The sequence below is a fragment of the Barbus barbus genome (genome assembly GCF_936440315.1).
Source record: "Barbus barbus genome assembly, chromosome: 29".
NCBI lineage: Eukaryota > Metazoa > Chordata > Actinopteri > Cypriniformes > Cyprinidae > Barbus > Barbus barbus.
The window spans coordinates 26,550,430-26,575,947 of record NC_136757.1 but is presented as its reverse complement, the minus strand read 5'-3'; the positions used below and the strand labels follow the sequence as shown (position 1 = coordinate 26,575,947).

Below are 25,518 nucleotides of genomic sequence, written 5' to 3'. Positions count from 1 at the left end.
TTCTGTATGTGTCTGTGCATCTTAATGGCTATTATATGGCTGTAAATGCATCATGTCAGGCCATTCATTGCACATGGGAACACCATAACATGAGGTAACACCAGTCTAAAAGGAATACATGACCCAAAAATAAAATGTATTCACCCTCAGGCCATCCAAGATGTAGCTGAGTTTGTTTCTTCATCAGAACAGATTTGGAAATATTTAGGTTCACATCATCTGCTCACCAATGGATCCTCTGCAGTGAATGGGTGCCGTCAGAATGAGAGTTTAACCGGCTAAAAACATCTAAATAATCCACAAGTAACCCACACCATTCCAGTCCATCAACTGTTTTGTGAAGTGAAAAGCTGTGTGTTTGTATGAAACTAATCCATCATGAAGATGGCTTTTTATCAGCTGTTTGGACTCTGACGGCACCCATTCACTGCAGAGGATCCACTGGTGAGCAAGTGATGTACTGCTACATTTCATCAACCCTGATCCCATCTGGCCTGTGGGTGCTACATGATGTGAGCATGATATCACCGGCCCATGTCAGATCAGAGAGAGGCTAACCCAGATATTCCCAGGGGTGCATGTGAGCTCTCTAAGGCTTCTGTCCGCAGTATCATGTTTGTTTCGGGAGCTGGTATGCGTGTGCATGTCTGTATATGTGTCTGTTAACGTTGTGTGCCATTGGTGTGTGTGTGTGTGTGCGCACAAGCTTGACTGCAAGTGCATGGATGTGTTTGTCTGTTTGTAAGTGTCTTTGTGCATGTATATATTACATGTGATCATTTCTGGAATGGATGAGGAAAAGTTGGAGCAACGGGGTGACAGATATTTTTAAACAGGAAATGAAGTATTTTTAAGTCTGTGTTGCATTAGAAAGATGTGTCAAATGCCAGCAGATAGTACGCAGTGATTTGTTGTGGACAATGATGGTTTGTGAATATTTTTTCATGTCAGATTTGCATTTTAGACACAATATTTCTCTCATATACAGCAGATTCTGGTCTGGTTTCTTTTCAGAAAACCAAGCAATCCAGTATTTCAGTATTTCCTACAAAATCAGGATTGACAAATATCAACAGCATTAATATGTAAATCAAACTTTTTCAACTGATACTGTATTATTTTGATGTTTATCATGTGGCTAATAAAAAAATGATTTTTTTTTTTATGAGTAATCATGCATAAAATGAGGTCTTGCTTACCTGCCTGCCTGGAATATTTCTTTGTTTGTTTATGTGTGTCTGTACAACTTAAGCTGTCATTTTGGGCCAATTTGTTGCCTTGGGAACTGAAATAAATTTAAGTATTAAAATAACTAAAACTGAAACAAACTAAAGCTAATTAAATTTCAACAAAATTTCTAAAACGTGAACTAAAATTTAAATGAAAAATAAAACTTAAGATAAAAGTTAATTAATATTTTAAATGATTTAAAAACAATTAAAAATATGAATTAATACTAAATAAATCATTCTGAAATAACACAAATTTTTAACTCTCCAAAAAATCCATAAGCTCTTTTTGAATCGAGGAATTCCTGTTCTGAGCCGATATCGTTCTCTCATGGAACTTTGACCTTTGGCCCCCGAGAATTCTGGCATTCCATTTATTCCTTAACAGGGGAGTCTATTGTTCAAAGGGCACTTTGCCATCTTAAGCCACTCAGTTCCTTTGTTAAACTCCTATTCTGATGAATCAGTTGATCTTTTACTTCCATGTTTGGCTGAATCTGACAAAAATGGCTCACATTTCAATCAAAAGATAAAAAAGAAGTAATTGTATTTTGCATAAAGCATATTTGTAGGAGCATTACAATGCATCACAATTCCCGTTCGTGACAGGGTTGCGTGTCTACTTTATGCTTCCCATCTCACTTTATAACTTATTGATTGCTCATGCTAAAAATAGATTTTAAGCTTTACAATCAGTCCTTAAGCTAGCAAACAAACCCAGCATTGTACTCTAACACTGTTGTTTTTGCTGAGTGTCAAGTTACAGCTTGGCTTTGAGTGTGTGTCATTATGTCCGGCTGAGAATATGAAAGTTTGTGTCAGTTACTCACCCCTGCTCTTTTTAACATTAAAAAGTGAATCACATGCTTTGGAGAATCCGTAATCACACCCACCAGTTGATAATAGGCGGAGTCAACAGAATTTTCGCCATGTGAGTGGCCAATAGCGGCCGGGGGCGTGGCTTCACGGACAAAACACTCGAGTGTGCGCTCACGCGGCAGGTTTGATTGACAGCTCTGAGTGACTGTAATTCAGCGAAGGATCTGGTGAAGAGTCTCAGCGCAATGTCAAGTCCAAAAAGCGTTTGCATCGTCGGCTCTGGGAACTGGTAACATTTTCCATCTTTTAGAAATGAGCTGTAGGCATTTAGGATCTTATGACAGCATGAGACTGTTAGTTTAAACATTAAACAATCCCTTAATGAATCACATGCTATAACAAGTTTAAGGTTATGACATTTGAAAGGGCATAACAGCAGACTTATTAATAGAGATTATACTGATATATACAATGTAATTTTTGTTGCACAATGTGAGATCCACTTCAGAAGTTCTGTTCAACTGCTGTGAATGTGCTTTTGGACCGACTTGAATACTATTTAACACTGTTTACATGAGGCATTTGTTACATTGCTGCAATGCAAACCCAAGTAGGACACATGTTCCAGTCAGTCACACTGGTTAGGTTCAGTATTTATGTTTCAACTAACTAACGTCTGACCACATCTGTGCTTCAGTATTATGTCCATTTCTAATTTTTTAAATGTACTGACAGCTGCAGAAATGTGTATAATATTACAATGCATGAAAAATATTCACTGTAGGATTGTCTGGGACTCTTCCTTAAACTTTTGGGATTTTAGTAATGTATAGACATTTATTAAGGAAAATATGATCTGCTGATAATTTAGAGACTTTCATGAGTTTGAAATGGGCTACTGTTCCTTTAAAACCACCTATTTATGGTCACACTAAACAAGATTCCAGAAGTAGTAGTTTATGTAACAACAATACAAGTTTATGTTTATACATCCAGTTAAGAGATTTTTTATCAACTTTGTGAATGCATATACAGTGGAAATGTTTCTAGTTAAATCTAAATTCAGTGTTTACACACATTACCAACCCAAAATAATTCATTTCCCCAAACAAAATGGTTATTTCTGGGTATTTTGCACTACAGTGATCCTTGTTTGGGATCAAACTGACCTAAACTAAAACAGAGACTAGTTAACCCCCACTTTTACTCGAGTAGACTGACCGTCTGATCTTACACAACAGGCTTTGATCACTATCATCACTGTCCCTTGGAATGCAAACGTACCTTTTGGTGCGAGATCCCAGAGTTTGTAATGAGCGTGAAGTCCTTGGTTACATTTCACCTTGCAACCTTTCACATAATTAACTTTCTCTCTTTCGCTCATGTCCGCAGGGGTTCTGCTATTGCTAAGATAGTTGGCACAAATGCAAGGAATAATTCAAAGTTTGACTCCACGGTTAATATGTGGGTGTTTGAAGAGACAGTGAACGGACGTAAACTCACAGAGATCATAAACACAGACCACGAGAACGTCAAGTATTTGCCTGGACACAAGCTTCCGGAGAATGTTGTAAGAAACTTGCATCTTACACTTGATCATATAATTTATTATATATAAATATATTTAATAAATCATGTCTAATAAAATAATATATTCTATTATAAAAATAAAACAATAGTTTTACTTGCATACTTATACAATAAAATACTAAATGCATACATATATATATATATATATATATATATATATATATATATATATATCAGTTGTTGTATATAACTTATATATTATATATTATTTTAATATGATAAAAATCTATAAATAATAATAAATAGCTGTTGTAAGAAACTGTTGTAAATTCTAATCATATATTTTGAAGCAAATATGGGAATGTTATTTTGCATTAAAATGTATATAACATATATATATATATATTTAAATAATACATTATTTTATTTTATAATATATATATATATATATATATATATATATATATAATTTTAATATAATAAAAAGGTACTTGTTTTATTTGAATACTTAGTTCAAATTAATAATATTTTATGAATATATAATATTAATAGAATACATTATTATAATATTAATTGTTATTTATTATTAATATAATTAATCTAAATTATTGTAATATTAATTTAAAAATTATACAATAATATATTGTATCATAAAAATACTCGCTACATATATAAGTGACTTATTTTACTTGCATTGTTATATAAAATAATATAATGAAATATATAATAAAATAATATACAGTGGCTTGCAAAAGTATTCGGCCCCCTTGAACTTTTCCACATTTTGTCACATTACAGCCACAAACATGAATCAATTTTATTGGAATTCCACGTGAAAGACCAATACAAAGTGGTGTACACGTGAGAAGTGGAACGAAAATCATACATGATTCCAAACATTTTTTACAAATAAATAACTGAAAAGTGGGGTGTGCGTAATTATTCAGCCCCCTTTGGTCTGAGTGCAGTCAGTTGCCCATAGACATTGCCTGATGAGTGCTAATGACTAAATAGAGTGCACCTGTGTGTAATCTAATGTCAGTAGAAATACAGCTGCTCTGTGACAGCCTCAGAGGTTGTCTAAGAGAATATTGGGAGCAACAACACCATGAAGTCCAAAGAACACACCAGACAGGTCAGGGATAAAGTTATCGAGAAATTTAAAGCAGGCTTAGGCTACAAAAAGATTTCCAAAGCCTTGAACATCCCACGGAGCACTGTTCAAGCGATCATTCAGAAATGGAAGGAGTATGGCACAACTGTAAACCTACCAAGACAAGGCCGTCCGCCTAAACTCACAGGCCGAACAAGGAGAGCACTGATCAGAAATGCAGCCAAGAGGCCCATGGTGACTCTGGACGAGCTGCAGAGATCTACAGCTCAGGTGGGGGAATCTGTCCATAGGACAACTATTAGTCGTGCACTGCACAAAGTTGGCCTTTATGGAAGAGTGGCAAGAAGAAAGCCATTGTTAACAGAAAACCATAAGAAGTCCCGTTTGCAGTTTGCCACAAGCCATGTGGGGGACACAGCAAACATGTGGAAGAAGGTGCTCTGGTCAGATGAGACCAAAATGGAACTTTTTGGCCAAAATGCAAAACTAACACTGCACATCACTCTGAACACACCATCCCCACTGTCAAATATGGTGGTGGCAGCATCATGCTCTGGGGGTGCTTCTCTTCAGCAGGGACAGGGAAGCTGGTCAGAGTTGATGGGAAGATGGATGGAGCCAAATACAGGGCAATCTTGGAAGAAAACCTCTTGGAGTCTGCAAAAGACTTGAGACTGGGGCGGAGGTTCACCTTCCAGCAGGACCACGACCCTAAACATAAAGCCAGGGCAACAATGGAATGGTTTAAAACAAAACATATCCATGTGTTAGAATGGCCCAGTCAAAGTCCAGATCTAAATCCAATCGAGAATCTGTGGCAAGATCTGAAAACTGCTGTTCACAAACGCTGTCCATCTAATCTGACTGAGCTGGAGCTGTTTTGCAAAGAAGAATGGGCAAGGAGTTCAGTCTCTAGATGTGCAAAGCTGGTAGAGACATACTCTAAAAGACTGGCAGCTGTAATTGCAGCAAAAGGTGGTTCTACAAAGTATTGACTCAGGGGGCTGAATAATTACGCACACCCCACTTTTCAGTTATTTATTTGTAAAAAATTTTTGGAATCATGTATGATTTTCGTTCCACTTCTCACGTGTACACCACTTTGTATTGGTCTTTCACGTGGAATTCCAATAAAATTGATTCATGTTTGTGGCTGTAATGTGACAAAATGTGGAAAAGTTCAAGGGGGCCGAATACTTTTGCAAGCCACTGTATATATATATTCAGCCACACATTTCAACCACACAAACGGAAATGTCACGTTTTGCCTGGAAAATTGTTATAACAGCAAATAGTTGCTCTGCTTTAGAGGAAGTTACACACAATACAGAAGACTGGAGAAGAGTGCTGAGCCACTAGATTCTCCCCCAAAACCTCCGGGAGGCACTTGCTGCTTTGCTTTGCTTTCCAACGGAACCCATCCAGTTGCACTCAAGCAACTAATAAGAAGCTGACAAAGCTGCATGTGGTTTCTCCATCATTATGACCTGTAGTCCAAATGGTTGAGAGTCAGCCAAATGCTTCGGCCTAACTAGGTTCACTAGAGGACTGGGCTAGAGGCCTAGAAAACCATTGGCAGATGCAACAGAGACACGGTACAGTAACCAAAAGGATTTATTTGTGAACAAGATGGTTTTGGCTTGATGTGGACCCAAACTCAGCCAACATGTCAGTCACACAAAACAGAGCACCATACTGTAGGTGTAACCAGTCATATAGTGAATATATTGAGTGCATGTATGTTTCTCCAGGTTTCATCATTCAGTATCAAACAGACTCTTCTCTCAATTCCCCTCTCTCACAGGTGGCGGTGCCAGATCTGCTCGACGCTGCCAAGAGCGCTGATATACTGCTCTTTGTGATTCCACATCAGTTCATCGGCCGTGTCTGTGACACCATGAAGGGCAAAATCAAACCGGACGCGCTAGGAATGTCACTCATCAAGGTCCCGTACACTCGTCAATATATGCACTGTGTGCTGTTTTCTCTCTTACTCATCAGTCTTTCGTAGGGAACAAGAGGAAAGTTGCTTTCTAAGATCACAAGACTGTCACATTAGTCACAGACAGCAAACGATGACTCTGCATGTGGTCGGTTTAGGGGGTGGATGAAGGCCCGGACGGACTGAAGCTGATCTCAGAGGTTATTCATGAGAAGCTGGGCATCAAGATGAGTGTGTTGATGGGAGCAAATATCGCCAATGAGGTGGCGGATGAGAAATTCTGTGAAACCACCATTGGTGAGGCTGATGAAAAGCTATGTGAATATGTCAGATTAGTCCGTTTTTGTGTTTCGGGTGGTTATATGCATTTGTATGTTTTATGTTTGTAAGGCTGCAGGGATCCAGTTCAAGGGGCCTTGCTTAAGGAGCTCATGCAGACGCATCACTTCCGGGTCACAGTCGTACAGGAAGCAGATGTGGTTGAGATCTGTGGTGCTCTGAAGGTTTGCGCATTCACACTTCTTCATTACACCCCTCACAAAATAGTCAAAGCAGTGGATATGTAAACAATTCACATGGGTGATATTCGGTTAAATCTATTTTTAGCTTGACATTGCATGCAATGTTGCAGTTGTTTTATCAACCGCAGTAATAATACTGGTCTGTCTTAAAGCTGGACTCCGTAACTGTTTTTGGTTAAAATGATTTTGATGGCAGATTGAAATCTAGAGAGGAATATGCGTTTATGAAACACATGTGAATGAAATTAAATTATATTCCAGTTTTAAATGTGCATCTGATTACAGATAGCCTGGGATTACACAAGATTAATATTTGAAAGAAAAACAGCTTGAAAGGAGCATAATTTGCTTTTTGGGTTAAAATAATTTCTTAATATGAAATTTGAATGGTATGACAATTAGAGATTAGACTGTACAGAAATTGAAATCTACACGCTAATACACACTATACTCATTGTCACGCAATGCTGATGTTGTTAATATTAATCATTTGAGAATAAAGTATAACAATAACAATAATTTGCACGGTTTGATGTGATATGAGCTAACCAATCGTTAGATTTAATCACCATTGGTAGCGCGATTTATTGTAATGCTTTTTTCCTCAGTTGGTCAGAACAAATGTGGCAGACTTGTTACTTGTTCAGATGCCAATATATGGTGAAAATTCGTATTTGGGTCATATATTCCAAGACGTAGGCTAGAATCTGTGATTGCGAAGTACAGTAAACATCCACACCGGTGCGGTGACTGACAGCCAAACAAACTCCTCAACCAAACTTTTGGTTCCTTGCCGCTGTCGCCTCTGCTTGCTCAGTTGGGGACACTTAATTTCTAGCGATTATCGTCAATTTGATTTCGCAGATACTATTTGAACTAAACTGAGCTAGACAATGACATCTCTGAACTCAATAATGAAATGCTTTAACTGAAAATGGAGTGTTTAATCTTATTTCTATACATTACTGACACTCTATCCTCCAATTTGATACGGTTAAGTGCTTTGACACAATCTGTATTCTTAAAAGCGCTATATAAATAAAGGTGACTTGACTCAAAACATTAGATTCATCCGCGCCGGAGCCGTGCCGACTCACAACCCCACACAAGGAAGATAATTCAGCAAATAACTGCAAATCCAGGTTTTCAAACAGAGATGGCGACAAAGAGGCAAAACTTATGGACTGCAACTTTAATTTGGCAAGTGTGAGATGTCAGTTTTACAGTCTATTAACGTTCTCTTCTGCTGTAAATACAGCGGGTTATTGTTTGAAGCATGATGTATAAACACAAAACAATCAAACCGAAAGGTCCAAATTCATTGACCATTAAAATAGCAATATTATTAACTAAAACTAAAACTAAAACAAGTTGAAAAAAAGTTGAAATTATATATATGTATATATGGAAATATTGTATTTTTATAATTATAGGCACATATAGAAGTATATTTTATATTATATCTATATATTAGTAAAAACAAAACTTAAAACCAAAATAAAAATAAAGCTAAATAGAAATATTAAAAACTAAAATTAAAATCTAATTCAAAATATAAATATCATAATATATAAATAATTCTTAAGTAAAACTGCCACTAACAAAGTTATTCTTTCAAATGTTGCTTGAAAAGTGTGCTTGTGCCATCTTTCTTTAAATATATTCTATTTATAGATTTTTTGTTTTTACTTTAATTTTAGTTTAAATTTTAACAATTTCATTTAAAAAAAATTTAAATGGCTATATTATTTAATTTATTTTTAGTTAAGTATTGCAACTTAAGAAAAGCTTAAATAAAAATAAGTTTATATTTGATTTCAGCTAATGTACTTCTTTTCAAGTAATTATTTTTGCACCGTTTTAATATTTTCGTATCGTTTTAATATTAGATAACAAAAGTAACTGTTTCAGTTTTTAAGGCTTAAGTGTCCAAATATTTTATTGGGTTTATTTTTAATGATACTAAATATTACATTTTCTACATTAATATTTTGTATTTAAAGGTCATCTTTTGCCTTTTAGGGAATTTTTGGTAAATATGAATACATGACATGTACATTTATGCATTTGGCAGACATTTTGTCCAAAGCAACTTACATTGCATTCAATGTAGACATTTTTGCCAGTTTATGCATTCCCTGGAAATCAAACCCATGACTTTGGTGTCATGCTTGGTTTGCCATGCTCTGCTGTTTGAGCTACAGGAGAAAACACTGCTTCTGAAGTTTGTTTGCTTGCAGAGTTAAATGAACAGATTGTTCTTTCATTAATGAATGTCATCATTTACTGACCCTAATGTCAGCTGACGTCAACCAAACAAGCTTCATAGTGCATTGAAAAAACACAAGCACCATAAAATATAGTATCATGGGACCTTTCCAAACATCAGATTTGTTGTAATCCAGCTCTGAACTCAGCTCAGACATTTAGACCCTCTGTGTCTTCCTACAGAACATAGTGGCAGTGGGAGCAGGTTTCTGTGACGGGTTGGGTTTTGGTGACAATACGAAGGCTGCGGTGATCAGACTGGGTCTCATGGAGATGATCAGCTTTGCTCGGTTGTTCTGCAACACCGGCTCGGTGTCTCCTGCTACTTTCTTGGAGAGCTGTGGTGTCGCTGATCTCATTACTACATGCTACGGAGGACGAAACCGGAAAGTTGCAGAGGCTTTTGCCAAGACTGGCAAGGTGAGACACCTAAACAAAGACAATTCACACAGAAATTAAACATTTAACTTTATTTAATTGCATAAGGATATGTGCAACATATATGACTCAAGCTCTGTATTTCAAGTCTTATATAATAGCTTTGTGTCAGAAAGTATTTTTAAAGTGGAAATCTTCCTGACTGCAGTTGTCAAATATTATTCATACTTACAGCCTATGTATTTAAAAGGAACACTCCACTTTTTTGGAAATAGGCTCATTTTCCAACTCCCCAAGAGTTAAACCGTTGAGTTTTACCGTTTTTGAATCCATTCAGCCGATCTCTGGGTCTGACGGTAGAACTTTCAGCGTAGTTTAGCATAGATCATTGAATCTGATTAGACCATTAGCATCTCGCGCAAAAATGACCAGAGTTGATATTTTTCCTGTTTTAAACTTGACTCTTCTGTAGTTACATCGTGTACTAAGACTGACGGAAAATGAAAAGGATGCAGCAGGTGCAATGATATTACTCAGCACCTGAAAGTAGTCCCAAGCTAGGTAACTAGTTATGATATAAGCTGGGGACTACTTTCAGGTGCTGCGTAATATCATTGCGCCTGCTGCAGCCATGGTACGGCAGCAAAGTTCCTGGATTATAACGCCGGAATGGGAGTATAGTTCCTAGCCATATCGGCCTAAAAAAAAAAAAGGAAACTTTTCATTTTCCGTCAGTCTTAGTACAGACCCGGAGATCGGCTGAATGGATTCAAAAACGGTAAAAGTCAACAGTTTAACTCTTGGGGAGCCGGAAAATGAGCCTATTTCCAAAAAAGTGGAGTGTTCCTTTAAATTTGGCACATCACAGTTCAGGATAATTATAGTTAACACTGAAACTAAAAGTGAAACCATTAAAAGAAATAAACATTTGGATTATTTGAAATAAAGTAAATGTGAAATTAAATGTTTAAAATATATATATTGTAGCTAGTTGCCAAGACAGCATTTTAATTTACTTAAACTTGATGTACTAAAATACCAAAGTAAAAAAAAAAAAAAATCAAATCAAAATGCACAATAAATTACTAAAACTTCAACTAAAATGATAAATTTCAGAATATGAAAAACATTCAAAATATTGATAAAACCTATAATAGTATCTCAATGATATAAAATAACACTGTCATAATCAGACTGACACAATCTGAAGTTTTCTCAAATGTTTCTTTTTGGGGGGGGGGGGGGGTCTGCAGAATTGATAAGTATAATAAAATATAATGTATAATATATTTAAATATAATTAAATGAGTCAAACAGAGTGGAGATTACTGTATACAGAATCATATTCAAATTAGCCTGGTCCTAAAAAAAAAAAAAAAAAAAAAAGATGCAATGCGTATTGCCAAGTTGCCAATTATTGAATATATGAGACCAGAAGAGATTAAATTTATTTAAATTAAAAAATGTATTTAAATTCCATTTTCAGTTTAGCAAAAAGGGTGCATTTGCACTTCCAAAACAATATGTAGTTTAGTCAGTGCATAATGAGAATAGGGAAAAAAGGTCAAATAACATGCATGTAAGATACAAAAAAACAATAGAGCAAATAAAGTAAACCATTTTTCCAGTATATTTACATTGTAGTCATTTGATTCTCTTGTGTTTCAGTCTCTTGAAGAGCTTGAAAAGGAAATGTTGAATGGTCAGAAACTACAGGGTCCAGCCACGGCTGCTGAAGTTCACACCATACTTCAAATCAAAGGTGTACTGGACAGGTAAGACTCAAACTTTCATTACAGATCCAAACCTCTTGTGCCCAAGACAAAACATATTAAAAACAAGTCGACACATCAGAACGTTTTCTCTTCCCACAGATTTCCTCTTTTTAATGCTGTGTACGGGATCTGTTACGAGGGTCGGCCTGTTACCGAGTTCATCCACTGCCTGCAAAATCATCCAGAACATCAGTGAAAGAAGAACGGAGCTGCAGTAGAGTATGTGTGAGTGTTTGTGTGTGGTTTATATGTGAGCCCTGCTGAACGAAATAGCATTGCTCTTGTTATCTAGTTCTTAACTAAATAATACTTTCTTAACCAACTTTGTCAAACAGAAGCAGCATGCAAATCTATGGCGATTCGGTCTGTTCAGCAGGGTGTTACATTAAGAGTGACCAAAGTCACACACGGATGCTCTCTCAGGTTTGGTCATAGCTGCTGCTCATTTTTAATGAATCCATCCAGCAGCGGTGTACTTTCAGCCACTTTATTCTGCAGAAAAGCCTCAAATGTCTGAGCGCTCCTCTTTAAGTGCCACTAAAGCTGTTACCATCCATTCAGAGTGAAACGGATCTCAAAGTCACACTGAAATTAATGTTCTCTATATGTAATGTGAAATAAATCACTGTTATCTGTGAGCTCTAGCTGTCTAGTTCTTTCAGACAATCGTTTTGTGAAATAAATAGTATTTTGAGGGCTGTACAGTATGCGTAAGAACCAGACATGACAGTCTGAATGATTTACAGTGGCCCCAAAAAGTATCTGAACACTTAAGACGCAATTAAAAATGCGTCTTAAGTAACTGATTTATGCTTCTTTTGTGATTTTTTTTTTTTAAATATGCATTTCCTATATAAATACTTATTATACTTGGTTACAGATGCAAAGACATTCATTATTGTTGGGGCCATAAAACTGTAAAAAGGCCACTAGAGGGAGTCATTTGTCTTTTGGTCCAAGGAATAAAATATGCATTAATAAAATCATTTTTTTACTTGAAGCATGCATCTATTTTAAAAACAAAATATCTTTGTGCAGATAAATATGCAGGTGATCCAACCTGAGATGCGTTTCTTTAGTAAACGATATTTGGGCATGTGTCCATCAACTCAAAAACATCTTCACTGATGTCATTATACTTCAGACTGGAAAAAATAAGAGAAAAATAATGTCATCACATGAAGTAGATCAAAATCATAAAGGTATATTTGGCCAAAATATATGTAGAAAATATGTTTTACAGCGTAATAATTTTTTTTTTTTAAATGTACTTTTTCATACATACACACACACACACATATATATACACAACATATATACACATATAGGCCATTTTATATATTTTAAAAATATATTTCAAAACTATTACATTATTAAATAATTTAAATACATTTAAGCATTTATTTTTATACTTTTATGAACACAAAATACATTTACAAATGCATTTAAAAACTAAAATATCTGAAAATATATTATATTTCTGCATGTACATTTATGGACTGAACTTACTTTAGCTCGGTCATTAGCGGACGGCCTTGCATTAATTTGACCAGTCGTGGAACGGAGGAGTCAGTCATGACGTTGTTCTTTAGGATGAGAGTCATTAAAGTGCTACATGCAGCAACAGATTCACATAACTCCTCGACGCAAGCGTCTGTGAGCGACACCATCTCCAGACTGAAGAAACAAGACGAGACGGGGACAATTCAATCAGTGTGTTTCAGTCAGTCTCTAATGGTGTTAGCTGCTACTGAGGGCATGTGTATGAGGATTTTACTCACTCCAGGTGCTGTAGTTTGCAGTGTTTGTGTCTCAGTGCCTCCCACATGTGTTTGGCTCCAGCATCGCCCACATCGTTCACTGCTACCGAGAGACTGACGAGCTTTGACACACCAGACGTCAAAATACTCCCCAGCGCTCCAAACACTTCCTTGGTTAGCTCACATCTGTTCATTCTACGCCAAAACAACGGTTTTAAACAACGGTTTTCCATTTTAATATAGTTTTGAATGGAATATATTCCTGTGATAAAGCTGAATTTTCAGCATCATTACTCCAGTCTTTAGTGTAACATGATCCTTCAGAAATATTCTAATATTTTGATTTGCTGATCAAGAAACATTTAATATTATTTATGCTTAAAACAGGGTGCAATTTTTTTTTCACAATTCATAGATGAACAGAAAGTTAGAAAATAGGGCATTTATTTGAAATAGAAATTTCAACATTTTGAAATATTTGTAACATTCTTTACTTCCATTTTCAAACAAAATAATGCATCCTGGTAAATTTTTTCAACAAAAATTTTTTCAACAAAAAAAAAAATCTTAGTCATCCCCAACTTTTAGTGTATTTTCTACTGATCCAGCCAAGGAAAAATAATTTTAACCAATAATATCATAATCTAACATGCCTCAACTCTCTGCACTTCCCACATGATCAAATCAATCATCAACAATGTGGTTAAAAACAGCTTATTTGCATACATACTCCAGTATTTCAAGTGTGCATGTAGGAGCCTTAAGTGCTTCACATATCTGCATCGCTCCTGATTGGCCGAGATCATTTATGGACAGATCCAGCTCAGTCAGACGGCAGGTTTCTGATTGGAGGGCAGCTGCCAGAGAAGAGCAACAGGAGTCCGTCAACTCACAGCTAGACATACTGTGATAAAATAAAAAAACAAAACACACATCAGTCATACAAGTTTCCATATCTAATCAGTAGTTCAATAAAGAGTCTGTACACAAGTGTAGTCAATTTTGCAACATATATAAAACACACACACCCCAAAAGTTTTAGAACAGTAAGATTTTTGCTCACCAAGCTTGCATTTATTTGATCCGAAGTACAGAAAACAGTACAATTTTGAAATATTTTTACTATTTAAAATAACTTTTCTATTTTAATATATTTTAAAACGTAATTTATTCCTGTGATTTCAAAGCTGAATTGTTAGCATCATTGCTGTTCAAGAAACTTTATTATTATTATTATCAATATTTATTAACAGTCAAGTTTTTTTTTAGGATTCTTTGATGAATAGAAAGATCCAAAGATCAGCATTTATCTGAAATTAAAAGCTTTTGTAACATTATTCAAAAGCTTGGAGTCAGTATAATTTATTTATTTATTTATTTTTTTTTTTAAAGAAATGATAGAAATTTACACTTAATTTAGCAAGGATGCTTTAAATTGATAAAGACATTTATAATGTCACAATAGATTTCTATTTCAGGTAAATGCTGTTCTTCTGAATTTTCCATTCAAAGAAACCTGAAAAATTCTACTCCGCTGTTTTCAACAACAATAATAAAAAAAATTGTTTTTTGAACAGCAAATCAAAATATTAGAATGATTTCCGCAGGATCATGTGACTGGAGTAATGATGCTAACAATTCAGCTTTGAAATCACAGGAATAAATTACATTTTAAAATGTATTCAAATAGAAAACAGTTCATTTAAATATTTCAAAATTGTAGTGATTTTTCTGTACTTCGGATCAAATAAATGCAGGCTAGGTGAGCAGAAGAGGCTTCTTTAAAAAACATTAAGTGAGTGAGTGTATGTGTGTGTATAAAAACACTTTGGCATTGTATTATCCATGTAAAGACAAAGATATTTGATTTTTAGGAGGTGTGTAGAGGTGATTTTTTTTTGGCTTGTGTTGGTCATGCGTGTTACTTCAATGTGTTGAGGCGGCCTTTCTTTAAAACTTGCGAGATCAGCTCCATCCCATCATCCATCACTGTGTTCTGGCTCAGGTTTAGCTTCCTTATCTCTGAAAAACCGCTGTGCAGAACTGAAGAGAGCGCAGGCATGGATGCCATCGTCAGTGAACACAAGGACAGACTGCAGAATACATGCACACACAAACAACTGTTAACATACCGTATGGATTTCATTGCTATATTTCCAAAATACTGACTGTAATTTGAATAGTGCAAGTGTACTCTATTTCCAGTAGTCTGCAGTTCTCCAGTGCACTGCTGAGATGAACAAGGCCTTGATCCTCCATATAAGTCCCACGCAGATTGAGCACACGCAGTGGAGAGCCTCCAGAGAGCATCTGAGCCAGAGCTTCACAATCATCTGCAGTCAATGAGCATCCACACAAGCTGAACAAGACAATGACACACTTCAGCAAGTGTTCGAGCAAGAGCCAGCACCAAGAATGATTAGGGTGACCATATGTGCTCTTTTGACCAATAGCGTTCAGGCACGTGAGAGGCAGGATCTACAGAGAACAGTCAAAGCAAAGCAAATATCCATATAATGTAGGACTGCAGAGAACTTGTCAATAGGATAATTCAGACATTTTAGGCCATTTAGAAATCCCAGCCAGGCAGGCCAGTAGCCAGCAATGAGGTCACAGAGGTCCGGACCGCTGTAAATTTTTCATGTTCAAAAATAAAATTTGTTCTCTGAATTACTGTTTTAAAACTCCTCAAATGAATGTCTGCATGTATAATTCAGTTTAGACCGTTTACAAGAATTATGTTTCGCGTCCGTGGTATGAAAACGATCGCGGAGTGAACGAATCTTGAGAGAATTGGGAGTTCGGGCGCAGCAACCATGTTGCTAGTTCCATTATAATCTTTTTTGGACATCCTTTTCCACTTAATTTGACACTTTAGAAAATTAATATAGAGGGAAGTTGCAGTTTAGGGTCAGCGATATCTTTATCTTATTTGCAAAAGATTTTACTTAATTTATTTTTCGGTTTTTATTTGTTTTTCTAGCAATATCTGGCAACACTGCATCACCTGCACTTAAACTGACAGTAACCAAAAAAGCCCATGAACAGGTTATTGCTGACAGGACAGCACATTCGTTAAGGGAAATGCAAAAAATATGATATTATCTGTCAGAACGAAAATGAAATTGCCTATGCAAACACTAACCATGAAGAAGTCTATGTGAAAATGTAACTACCATACTGAATGACAGCAGATCATGCTAAAAACATTCATAAGAGCACTAGACAAAGTTATCTACACACGTGGTCAGAATTGTTGGTACCCTTGATAAATATGATCAAAGAAGGCTGTGGAAATAAATCTGCATTGTTAATCCTTTTGATCTATTATTTAAAAAAAAAAAAAAAAAAAAAAAAAAAAAAAAAAAATCACAAAAATCTAACCTTTCATTGGAAAACAAGAATTTAAATTGGGGGGAGGGGGTATCATTATGAAATTAATGGTTTCTCTAATACACATTGGACACAATTAACGGTATACCCTTTTATTCAGTACTTTCTGAAACATCCATTTGCCAAAATAGTATAGGAGTGTTCTCCTATAATGTCTGATGAGGTTAGAGAACACCTGACAAGAGATCAGAGACCATTTCTTCACCCAGAATCACTCCAGATCCATGACTGTACTTCTCTTCAGTTCACCTCACTCATTTTCTACAGCGTTCAGGTCAGAGGACTGGAATGGCCATAGCAGAAGCTTGGTTTTGTGCTCAGTGACCCATTTTTGTGTTGTTTTTGAGGTTTGTATTTGGATTATTGTACGGTTGGAAGATCCAAACATGGCCCATTATAAGATTTCTAACAGAATCAGTCACTGGTTGATTTTTTATCTGTTGGTATTTGATAGAATCAGAGATGCCATGTGTTTAAACAAGATGTCCAGGACCTCCAGCAGAAATATAGGCCCACAACATCTAAAATACAGCAGTATATTTCATTGTACACATGGGGTACTTTTTATCCCTGTGTTCACCAAACCCATCTCGAGTGTTTGCTGCTAAAAACCCAAATTTTGATCTGACCATAGAAGCCAGTCTCATTTGAAGTTCCAGTCATGTCTGACAACTGAATATGCTGGAGAATGTTTTTTGTTGAAAGCATTTTCTTTTCTTGAAACCCTCCCAAACAACATCTGGTGATGTAGGGGCTGTTTGATTTTTATTTATTTTTTTACGTTTTCTGATCCCGAGACTCAACCTTTTTCTGCAATTCTCCAGCTGTGGTCCTTGGAGAGTCTTTAGCCACTCAAACTCTCCTCCTCACCGTGCATCAGGGCGATATAGACACACGTCGTCTTCCAGGCAGTTTCGTAACATTTTATGTTGATTGGAAATTCTTAATTATTGCCCTGATGGTGGACATGGAAATTTTCACTGCTCTAGCTCTTTTCTTAAAGTCACTTCACTAATTTGTAAAGCTCGATTATCTTTTGCTGCACATCAGAAATATATTCTGTTTTTTTCCTCATTGTGATGGGTGATTTTATTTTGTTTTCCCTCCTATTTATACTGTATTTCTATGAAACAGGAAGCCATGGCTGGATAATTTCATGTTCATAATCATGCTGGTGTGCTCAAAATTGTGAATATGAATATATTTCAGATATATTTTAACCATAAGAGTTTCTAGGGGTACCAGTAATTGTGTCCAACATGCATTTAACAAAAAACATTTCTTTCATAATGATATTTCCCCCCAAGTTTAAATTCTTATTCTCCAATGAAAGCTTAGATTTTAAAAAATAAAAGATCAAAAGGATTAACAATGCATATTTATTTTCACAGCCTTCTTTGATCAAACCAAGGATACCAACAATTCTGACCACGTGTGTATATAAGCAATGATTATTAATGAAAACTATAACAGTAATACAGTGCTGTAGTGCTGGGTGATATGGCCTAGGAAAAATAAATGTTTTCCCCCTACTTAAAATCAATCTGCCTATGACAAAGAAATTGTTCAAAATCATTTTGTTTTGATTTTCCCTCCTCAGCACCACTGACAAACATCTGATCTTGTAAAATGTGTGGTAAGTACTGCCGCTCCATAATATAAACAGTACATGCGATCGCAAATCTCGAAAGTGAAAGTTGCACTAAAAAGCGACTGCATTCAAAAGCAGTTTCAATGCCGGGCGTAATCCCTGATGCCTGCAATTTCATATACAATTACCCATTGATAAAACTGTGAGAGAAAGTACTTCTCATTCCACATGGTGACAACACTGTTCTGGGCCGTTGTTTCACAGTTGAAAACTAAACTAAAGAGACGGACATCAAAATAGCAGAGACTGCATCAACAGATGCTCACATTGACACGTGCTTGTGAGCGAGAGGTATGAGACAGCTCATTCGGAACTACGGGAGCATCGGCAGATGTTAAAAATAAAACCGATTTTCATTCAAACAAGTCGACGTAAACTACACATTCCAGTTAATCGATAAAGTCGATTTATCGTCCAGCCCTACAGTGCCGTGAAAAAGTTTTTACCTCCTTCCTGTTTCTTTATTTTTAGCATGTGTCACACTTAAAAGATTCAGATCAAACTAATTTTAATATTACACAAAGAGAATGCAAGTAAATACAAAATCCAGATTTTAAATGATTATTTCATTTAAGGGAAAAAAGCTGTCCAAACCTGCCAGGCCCTACGTGAAAAATTTATTGCCACCTACTTTTAAATCATGAAAGAACTGTGATTAACCACATTATTTTAGAAAGCAGAGTTAAATTTCCCTAGCCAAACCCAAGCCTGATTACTGCCAGACCTCAAAAAGCAACACATCATCCCGAGATCTAAAGAAATTCAAGAACAGATAAGAAACAAAGTAGTTGACGTATCAATCTGGAAAGGGTTATAAAGCCATTTCTAAGGCTTTGGGTCTCCAGCGAACCACGGTCAGAGCCATTATCCACAAATGGAGAAAACTTGGGAACAGTGGTGAACCTTGAGTGTCCGGCCTACCAAAATTACTCGAAGAGCACAACAACGACTCATTCAGGAGGTCATAAAAGAACCCAGAACAACATCTAAAAGAACTGCAGGGCTCACTTACCTCAATTAAGGTCAGTGTTCATGATTCAACAATAAGAAAGAGACTGGGCAAACATGGCATAGTGAATATAATGAGTTGTATTTGTAGGGGTTATTATAGCACAGTTCCCCCCAGCCCTCACTAATTTTCAAACCCTGGCTACGGCCATGCAGCCAGGATATATCTGTGAAAAAGAGGACATATGGTCATCCTAAGAAATGTTTTAACCCAGTGTACCAGAGAAGTAGATTACTGGTGGAGCCATGGCACAGCAATAGCACACAAGCTCTCCACATAAAAGACGCAGGTTTGAATCACAGTTCAATTCCCAATACGATGTGGTCCTATCTGATAACATCACACATACATAATAATAAAAAAAAAAAACCTTACTTGAGCGACTCCAGCGTGGAGCGTGTGAGTGCGTGGCAGAGGGTTTTGACCGACTCTTTTTCCAACGTGGAGTGTGAAAGATCCAGCGTTTTCGCCCGTCCCTCAGCCAGTGCTGTTGACAGGTGGGTGATGGCAGTCAAACTGAGACGACTCTGTGACAGACTGACAGGATAAATGACACGCTGACCCCCACTGACTTATGACAAATTTAATTTGTTTTTATTTTTAAAAAAAGTTAAAAAAAAAAGATTTTTTGGAAGAAATGAATTTTTTTACATTTATACATTTTATTTATTTCAGTCCCATACATTTAAACTAATTAAATGCAGCTTGTTCCACAGCTAGCCATATTTTAACTATATTCATCCTTTTGAAAAATACATGGGAAAAAAATGAAAATGCATTTTAAAAATATGATTAGTAAACTACTATGCCATAATTTTTTGAGTGCAGAAATCTTACTTGTGTCTTAACAGTTTAATTTATGACTAATAAACATGCATCATAGTATGGAATATTTCTTGAGCAGCAAATTGGCATATTACAATGATTTCTGAAGGATCATGTGACACTGAAGGTTGGAGTAATGATGCTGAAAATTCAGCTTTGCATCACAGGAATAAGTTACATTTTACAATATATTCAAATAGAAAACAGTCATTTTAAAATGGTAATATTTCACAATATTACATTTTTATTTTTTTATTTTTTATTAAATAAATGTAGCCTTGGTAATCAGAAGAGACTTCTTTCAAAAACTTTTTTTTATATATATAATCTTACCAACCCTAAACTTTTGAATGGTTTTGTAAGTTTGTATATTTTATAAGAACCCTATACCTTTAAGTTTGTATTCCAAATAAATGGGTTATAAACGCATCTAGTAGTGAAATGTGCATATTTAAAGTGTCAGACTCACCCAATGCTTTTTGACAGCCGTAACGCTGGTATAAGTCTCTTGACCTGTTCGCCTGTTAGTTCTGCTCCGTACAGGTTCATATGCTCCATCTCTCCTACGCAACTCACTACATATGACAGCGCAGCGCAGTCGGGCTCCTGCATGGAACCGTATGACACATGCCTCCACTGGGTCTTACTAGTGCTTTCTTTGACCAGAGATGAGTTACGTGCATGATGCAGAAGCCGAAAAACACCAAAGTGCTTTGTTGCATAAACATCTGGAAGCACCCTAGAAACCATTCCCACCAACCACTGAGAGAATGCAGATATTTGGCTTTCATCAAACTTTCCCACGGAGTCTGCTATTGGTTTAAGCTGGACTGAGTCTGACAGTCCTGCTAGAAATGTGTAGTACAGATCCGAGCGCTTGTCTGAGATCTCCTGCACAGACTGGTTGAGATAAAAGGAGGCAGCCGATAAGAACTCATGCATCACGGGAGACAGGAAGGAGAATGTGGTATCAGAGGAAGTGACATCACCATTGATGCACAAGAAAGCAGAAATCAAGGGGTGGTGCAGAAAAGAACGCAGGCCGCAGGATGTGACGTCACTGTAGGAGCAAACTGGATTGGTTAGTTTTCCCAAACTGGACACAAGCGCTCTGGTTTGTTCTGCATGCATCTTCTGTTTTTGCAGGAGCGTGTGTGTAATAATGCTGAGCAGGTGAGTAAGAGTCTCAGGCGGGGCATTTTTACTCTCTAACTGAGTTTTTAACACATTGCAAAGCGTCCAGCAGAAGGCCGGACGAAAACACTGCTCGTACACTCCCAAAGCCTGCTCACATTGGCGAAAAAGTCTCTCTGCTTGACCGCCATCACCAAAGAACTGCTGGAAGAACGTTCTCCTCTGGGTCTGGGAGAACCCGACCACCTCAAAACATCTCAAAGACTCGACTTGCTCTCGGGACGTGATCAGCATTGAAGCTTCAGCAAGCAAAGATCCGTGAAGCAGACTGTACAGCAAGACGGAGCCGGTCGCTTCTTGTTGTACGTCACAAATCAGACTGGATGAGGGCGATGGAGTGCATAGAAGGTGCTGCAATTGCTCCAGTCCATCAAGCACAAGAAGAAGAGACTGAGGCCTCTGTAGAGCTCCAGCGAGAGTCTCTGTGGAGATGTGAGTGTGCATGCGACCCAGCATGCTCTGCAAACTCTCTGCTTTCCCTCCAAGAGCAGCCAGCTCCCAAACAGGCAAACGCATGAGCATATAATGTTGCAGGCACGTACCTGTCGTCCAGTCCCAAATGATCTTCTCTACTGCTGTAGTCTTACCCATTCCAACATCACCATAAAGAACCAGCCTACGGCCTTCAGATCCTGGAGCAAACTCTCGAGATATGACATCCTCTAAAGCTTCCCAATCTCCTCTCTTAACCAATCCACGGATGACCTCGTACGCACTTGCTGAAAGGGGCGTGTAGTGGCCTCTCTGGATCACCTCTCGCATAGGTTGACCTCCCAAAAGAGAATTGGGCAGAGTTGAGTTCAGCACAGTGTTTCTCAAAGTCTCCTTATGCATTTGCTGCAGATCTGTGGGAAAAGAAATGTTAAGAATTAATGAAGACGTACTTCAAATAAATCATGTCATTCTATCTACAGTGGGGCAAATAAGTATTTGATACACTGCCGATTTTTCCAAGTTTTCCCACTTACAAAGAATGGAGAGATCTGTAATTTTCATCGTAGGTACACCTCAACTGTGAGGAGACAGAATATAAAAAAAAAAATCCAGAAAAATCACATTGTATGATTTTTGAATAATCAATTTCCATTTTATTGCATGAAATAAGCATTTGATACAATAGAAAAATAGAACTTAATATTTGGTACAGAAACCTTTGTTTCCAATTACAGAGGTCAGGCATTTCCTGTAGTTCTTGACCAGGTTTGCACACACTGCAGCAGGGATTTTGGCCCACTCCTCCATACAGGTCTTCTCCAGATCTTTCAGGTTGGGGCTGTCGCTGGGCAACACGGAGTTTCAGCTCCCTCCATAGATTTTCTATTGGGTTCAGGTCTGGAGACTGGCTAGGCCACTCCAGGACCTTGAAATGCTTCTTACGGAGCCACTCCTTAGTTGCCCTTGCAGTCATCCTGTCCCCTTTGCAGAAAAGCACCCCCAAAGCATGATGTTTCCACCCCCATGCTTCACGGTTGGGATGGTGTTCTTGGGATTGTACTCATCCTTCTTCCTCCAAACACGGAGAGTGGAGTTTATACCTAAATGTTATATTTTGGCCTCATCTGACCACATGACCTTCTCCCATGCCTCCTCTGAATCATCCAGATGGTCTTTGGCAAACTTCAGACGGGCCTGGACGTGTGCTGGCTTGAGCAGGGGGACCTCTGCAGGATTTTAATCCATGACAGTGTAGTGTGTTACTAATGGTAACAGTTGAGACTGTGGTCCCAGCTCTCTTCAGGTCCTCCCGTGTAGTTCTAGGCTGATCCCTCACCTTTCTCGGGATCATTGATACTCCACGAGGCGAGACCTTGCATGGAGCCCCAGTCCGAGGGAGATTGACAGTCATCTTGAATTTCTTCCATTTTCTAATAATTGCGCCAACAGTTGTTGCCTTCTCACCAAGCTGTTTGCCTATTGTCCTGTAGCCCATCCCAGCCTTGTGCAGGTCTACAATTTTGTCCCTAGTGTCCTTAGACAGCTCTTTGGTCTTGCCCATAGTGGAGAGGTTGGGGTCTGATTGATTGAGTGTGTGAATAGGTGTCTTTTATACAGGTAACGAGTTCAAACAGGTGCAATTAATACAGGTAATGAGTGGAGGATAGGAGGGCTTCTTAAAGACAAACTAACAGGTCTGTGAGAGCCAGAATTCTTGCTGGTTGGTAGGTGATCAAATACTTATTTCATGCAATAAAATGGAAGTTAATTATTGAAAATGATGAAAATTACAGATCTCTCCATTCTTTGTAAGTGGGAAAACTTAAAATCGGCAGTGTATCACATACTTATTTGCCCCACTGTATCTCCAATTTATTTTTAATTCAGGTAGCAGAACTGAAATTTAAATTTGTTTATAAAATTAAAAAATATATATATTTTTTCTCTATAGGCAAAGGTTAACCCAACTAATGTTATTGTAATCTGATAACGCACATCATGAACCTGTCTTTTTAAACAAGTAGATAATGGGTGTCATGTCATATTAAAAATATTTTATGACCAAATTTGTATTTAACGTGATCACAAACATTGTAATTTAGGCCTTTTAATTGTAAATTTCATTGCCATGGTTATTCAAACAACGAATAAATTATATTAATCCAAAATAAAAGTTTGTTTACATAATGTGTGAGTTTTGTGTATTATGAATATATAAATACATGCATGCACATATTTAAGAAAAATGTTATGTTCATATATTAAATATTTTTATATATAATATAAATATACATGGAGATATTTTCACACAGTGTGTGTGTGTGTGTGTGTGTGTGTGTATTTATATATGCATAATAAATATACACAGTACACACACATTATGCAAACAAAAACTCTTATTTTGGATGCGATTAATCGTATGTTAGCACTACTAATGGGCTCCACTCCGCATCCATTTGGGCTTTTAGTCCAAAAGTGTGCACATTGGATGATTATTGCCATTCACACGTTTACTTCGTGGTATTTCGACAGAAGCATAATTTCTATTAATTTCCATTAATTGAGTAATCTGACAAGAATGAACTTCAACAACCATCTGCCTCTCCCTTTTACAAGATTGATGACTGAGCAGAGGAGTCATGCCCCCTCAGATTTCTGAGCCAAGTGGATTTTGAATGCAGCTTCCAAAAGACAAAAAATAGCCGAATAATATTTTTTATATATTTGATACAATGATTAGATCGTTCACAGCATCAGCTGCTAAATTCAAATCTGCATTTGGGCTTTGGCTAGCCTAGCACTGAACAGAGACGACGCGTTTGTACAGCGCTGCTTTATAACCAATCACACGCGATTCTGTTGAGCTTATGAATGCAATGACCAATCAGAGGCGTTCAGATGAGTCATCGCTGAAACGGGTGTTTTGTTCACTTGATCGCTTATTAATGTAAGCTATTCATTTCACAGTGTAATCAGCTTTAGTGACTTTAATGGGAGTTTTTGAGAGTGCCTGAACTCTGGCTAGACTGAATGAAAATCTTATTTGATAATGTAAATGTTCTTTACTCTCTGTAAAATAAGTGTTGTAATAGTAACTTACAGTATTGTTATTTGTAAACTAAAAATCATGCTAAACAACAAACAGTTGAGGTTTTAAACTCAAAGTTTGCTCACCATATGAAATCTCGCAGTGCATGGCTGCAGACAGGACGGTCGATGAACGAGGAAGTGAGTTATGAGTCTCGTGCTCATGATTCAATCCAACGCTGAAGCAAAGCGAAGTTAAACACTGCCATCTAGGGCCAATTTACATCATAATATTTCTTTCACATTTTTATGTTAAATTTATGCATTTGGCAACTTATTTGCTACTAAATTGTGTTTATTCATCTGCTTCTCCCATTTATTGTTTTTACGTTGACTATCATGTAGAGCAGGGATCCTCAAATCTGGCCCATGAGATCCACTTTCCTGCAAAGTTTAGCTCTAACCCTAGTCAAACACACCTGAGCATGCCAATCAATGTCTTCAGGATCATTAGAAAATCACAGATAAGAGAGTTTGATCAGGGTTGGAGCAATATAGATTATATTTTAGTCTCTTTCAGCGTGTTAAATTAGCTGTATTAACCTGAATTGAATGTTTTCTATTTTGTATTTAATAAATCCATTGATT

The 25,518-nt window shown here is 36.9% G+C and overlaps 2 protein-coding genes across 4 annotated transcripts; one reads left to right on the top strand and one right to left on the bottom strand.

Annotated features, from left to right (window-relative positions):
• Window positions 1-2,228: 2,228 nt before the first annotated feature.
• On the top strand, window positions 2,229-12,574 carry LOC306849797 (glycerol-3-phosphate dehydrogenase [NAD(+)], cytoplasmic-like). 2 transcript variants are annotated; one of them, XM_079385117.1, is made up of 9 exons: window positions 2,229-2,337; window positions 3,441-3,618; window positions 6,497-6,637; window positions 6,793-6,931; window positions 7,025-7,137; window positions 9,607-9,843; window positions 11,470-11,576; window positions 11,676-11,795; window positions 11,912-12,212. In XM_079385117.1, exons 1-8 carry the CDS (start codon window positions 2,294-2,296, stop codon window positions 11,770-11,772), a joined length of 1,056 nt encoding a protein of 351 aa, XP_079241243.1. In that variant the 5' UTR covers window positions 2,229-2,293; the 3' UTR covers window positions 11,773-11,795; window positions 11,912-12,212. The 2 variants fall into 2 exon arrangements, with proteins under 2 accessions (XP_079241243.1, XP_079241242.1); XM_079385116.1 differs by having other exon boundaries at window positions 11,676-12,574.
• Window positions 9,080-25,110, bottom strand: LOC306849796 (NACHT, LRR and PYD domains-containing protein 3). Of its 2 annotated transcripts, XM_079385114.1 has the most exons (10): window positions 25,018-25,110; window positions 20,684-22,253; window positions 19,765-19,926; window positions 15,531-15,695; window positions 15,262-15,429; window positions 14,067-14,240; window positions 13,358-13,531; window positions 13,086-13,253; window positions 12,637-12,721; window positions 9,080-9,852 (listed from the first exon to the last, which is right to left on the bottom strand). In XM_079385114.1, the coding sequence occupies exons 1-9, from the start codon at window positions 25,037-25,039 to the stop codon at window positions 12,652-12,654; spliced, it is 2,673 nt and encodes an 890-aa protein (XP_079241240.1). In that variant the 5' UTR covers window positions 25,040-25,110; the 3' UTR covers window positions 9,080-9,852; window positions 12,637-12,651. The 2 variants fall into 2 exon arrangements, with proteins under 2 accessions (XP_079241240.1, XP_079241241.1); XM_079385115.1 differs by lacking the exon at window positions 9,080-9,852 and having other exon boundaries at window positions 25,018-25,105.
• Window positions 25,111-25,518: the final 408 nt, after the last annotated feature.

What these genes read in the sequence shown, in the direction of transcription:
- LOC306849796 (XM_079385114.1), bottom strand. Translation starts at nt 25,039, where the DNA reads ATGCACTGCGAGATTTCATATG. An exon ending in TCCACGCTGGAGTCGCTCAA is followed by an intron (nt 15,696 to 19,764) that starts GTAAGGTTTTTT and finishes TGTCTTGTTCAG; the next exon opens with CTTGTGTGGATGCTCATTGA. An exon ending in TGCAGACTACTGGAAATAGA is followed by an intron (nt 15,430 to 15,530) that starts GTACACTTGCAC and finishes TGTATTCTGCAG; the next exon opens with TCTGTCCTTGTGTTCACTGA.
- LOC306849797 (XM_079385116.1), top strand. Translation starts at nt 2,294, where the DNA reads ATGTCAAGTCCAAAAAGCGTTTGCATCGTCGGCTCTGGGAACTG. An exon ending in AGATCTGTGGTGCTCTGAAG is followed by an intron (nt 7,138 to 9,606) that starts GTTTGCGCATTC and finishes GTCTTCCTACAG; the next exon opens with AACATAGTGGCAGTGGGAGC. An exon ending in ATCAAAGGTGTACTGGACAG is followed by an intron (nt 11,577 to 11,675) that starts GTAAGACTCAAA and finishes CTCTTCCCACAG; the next exon opens with ATTTCCTCTTTTTAATGCTG.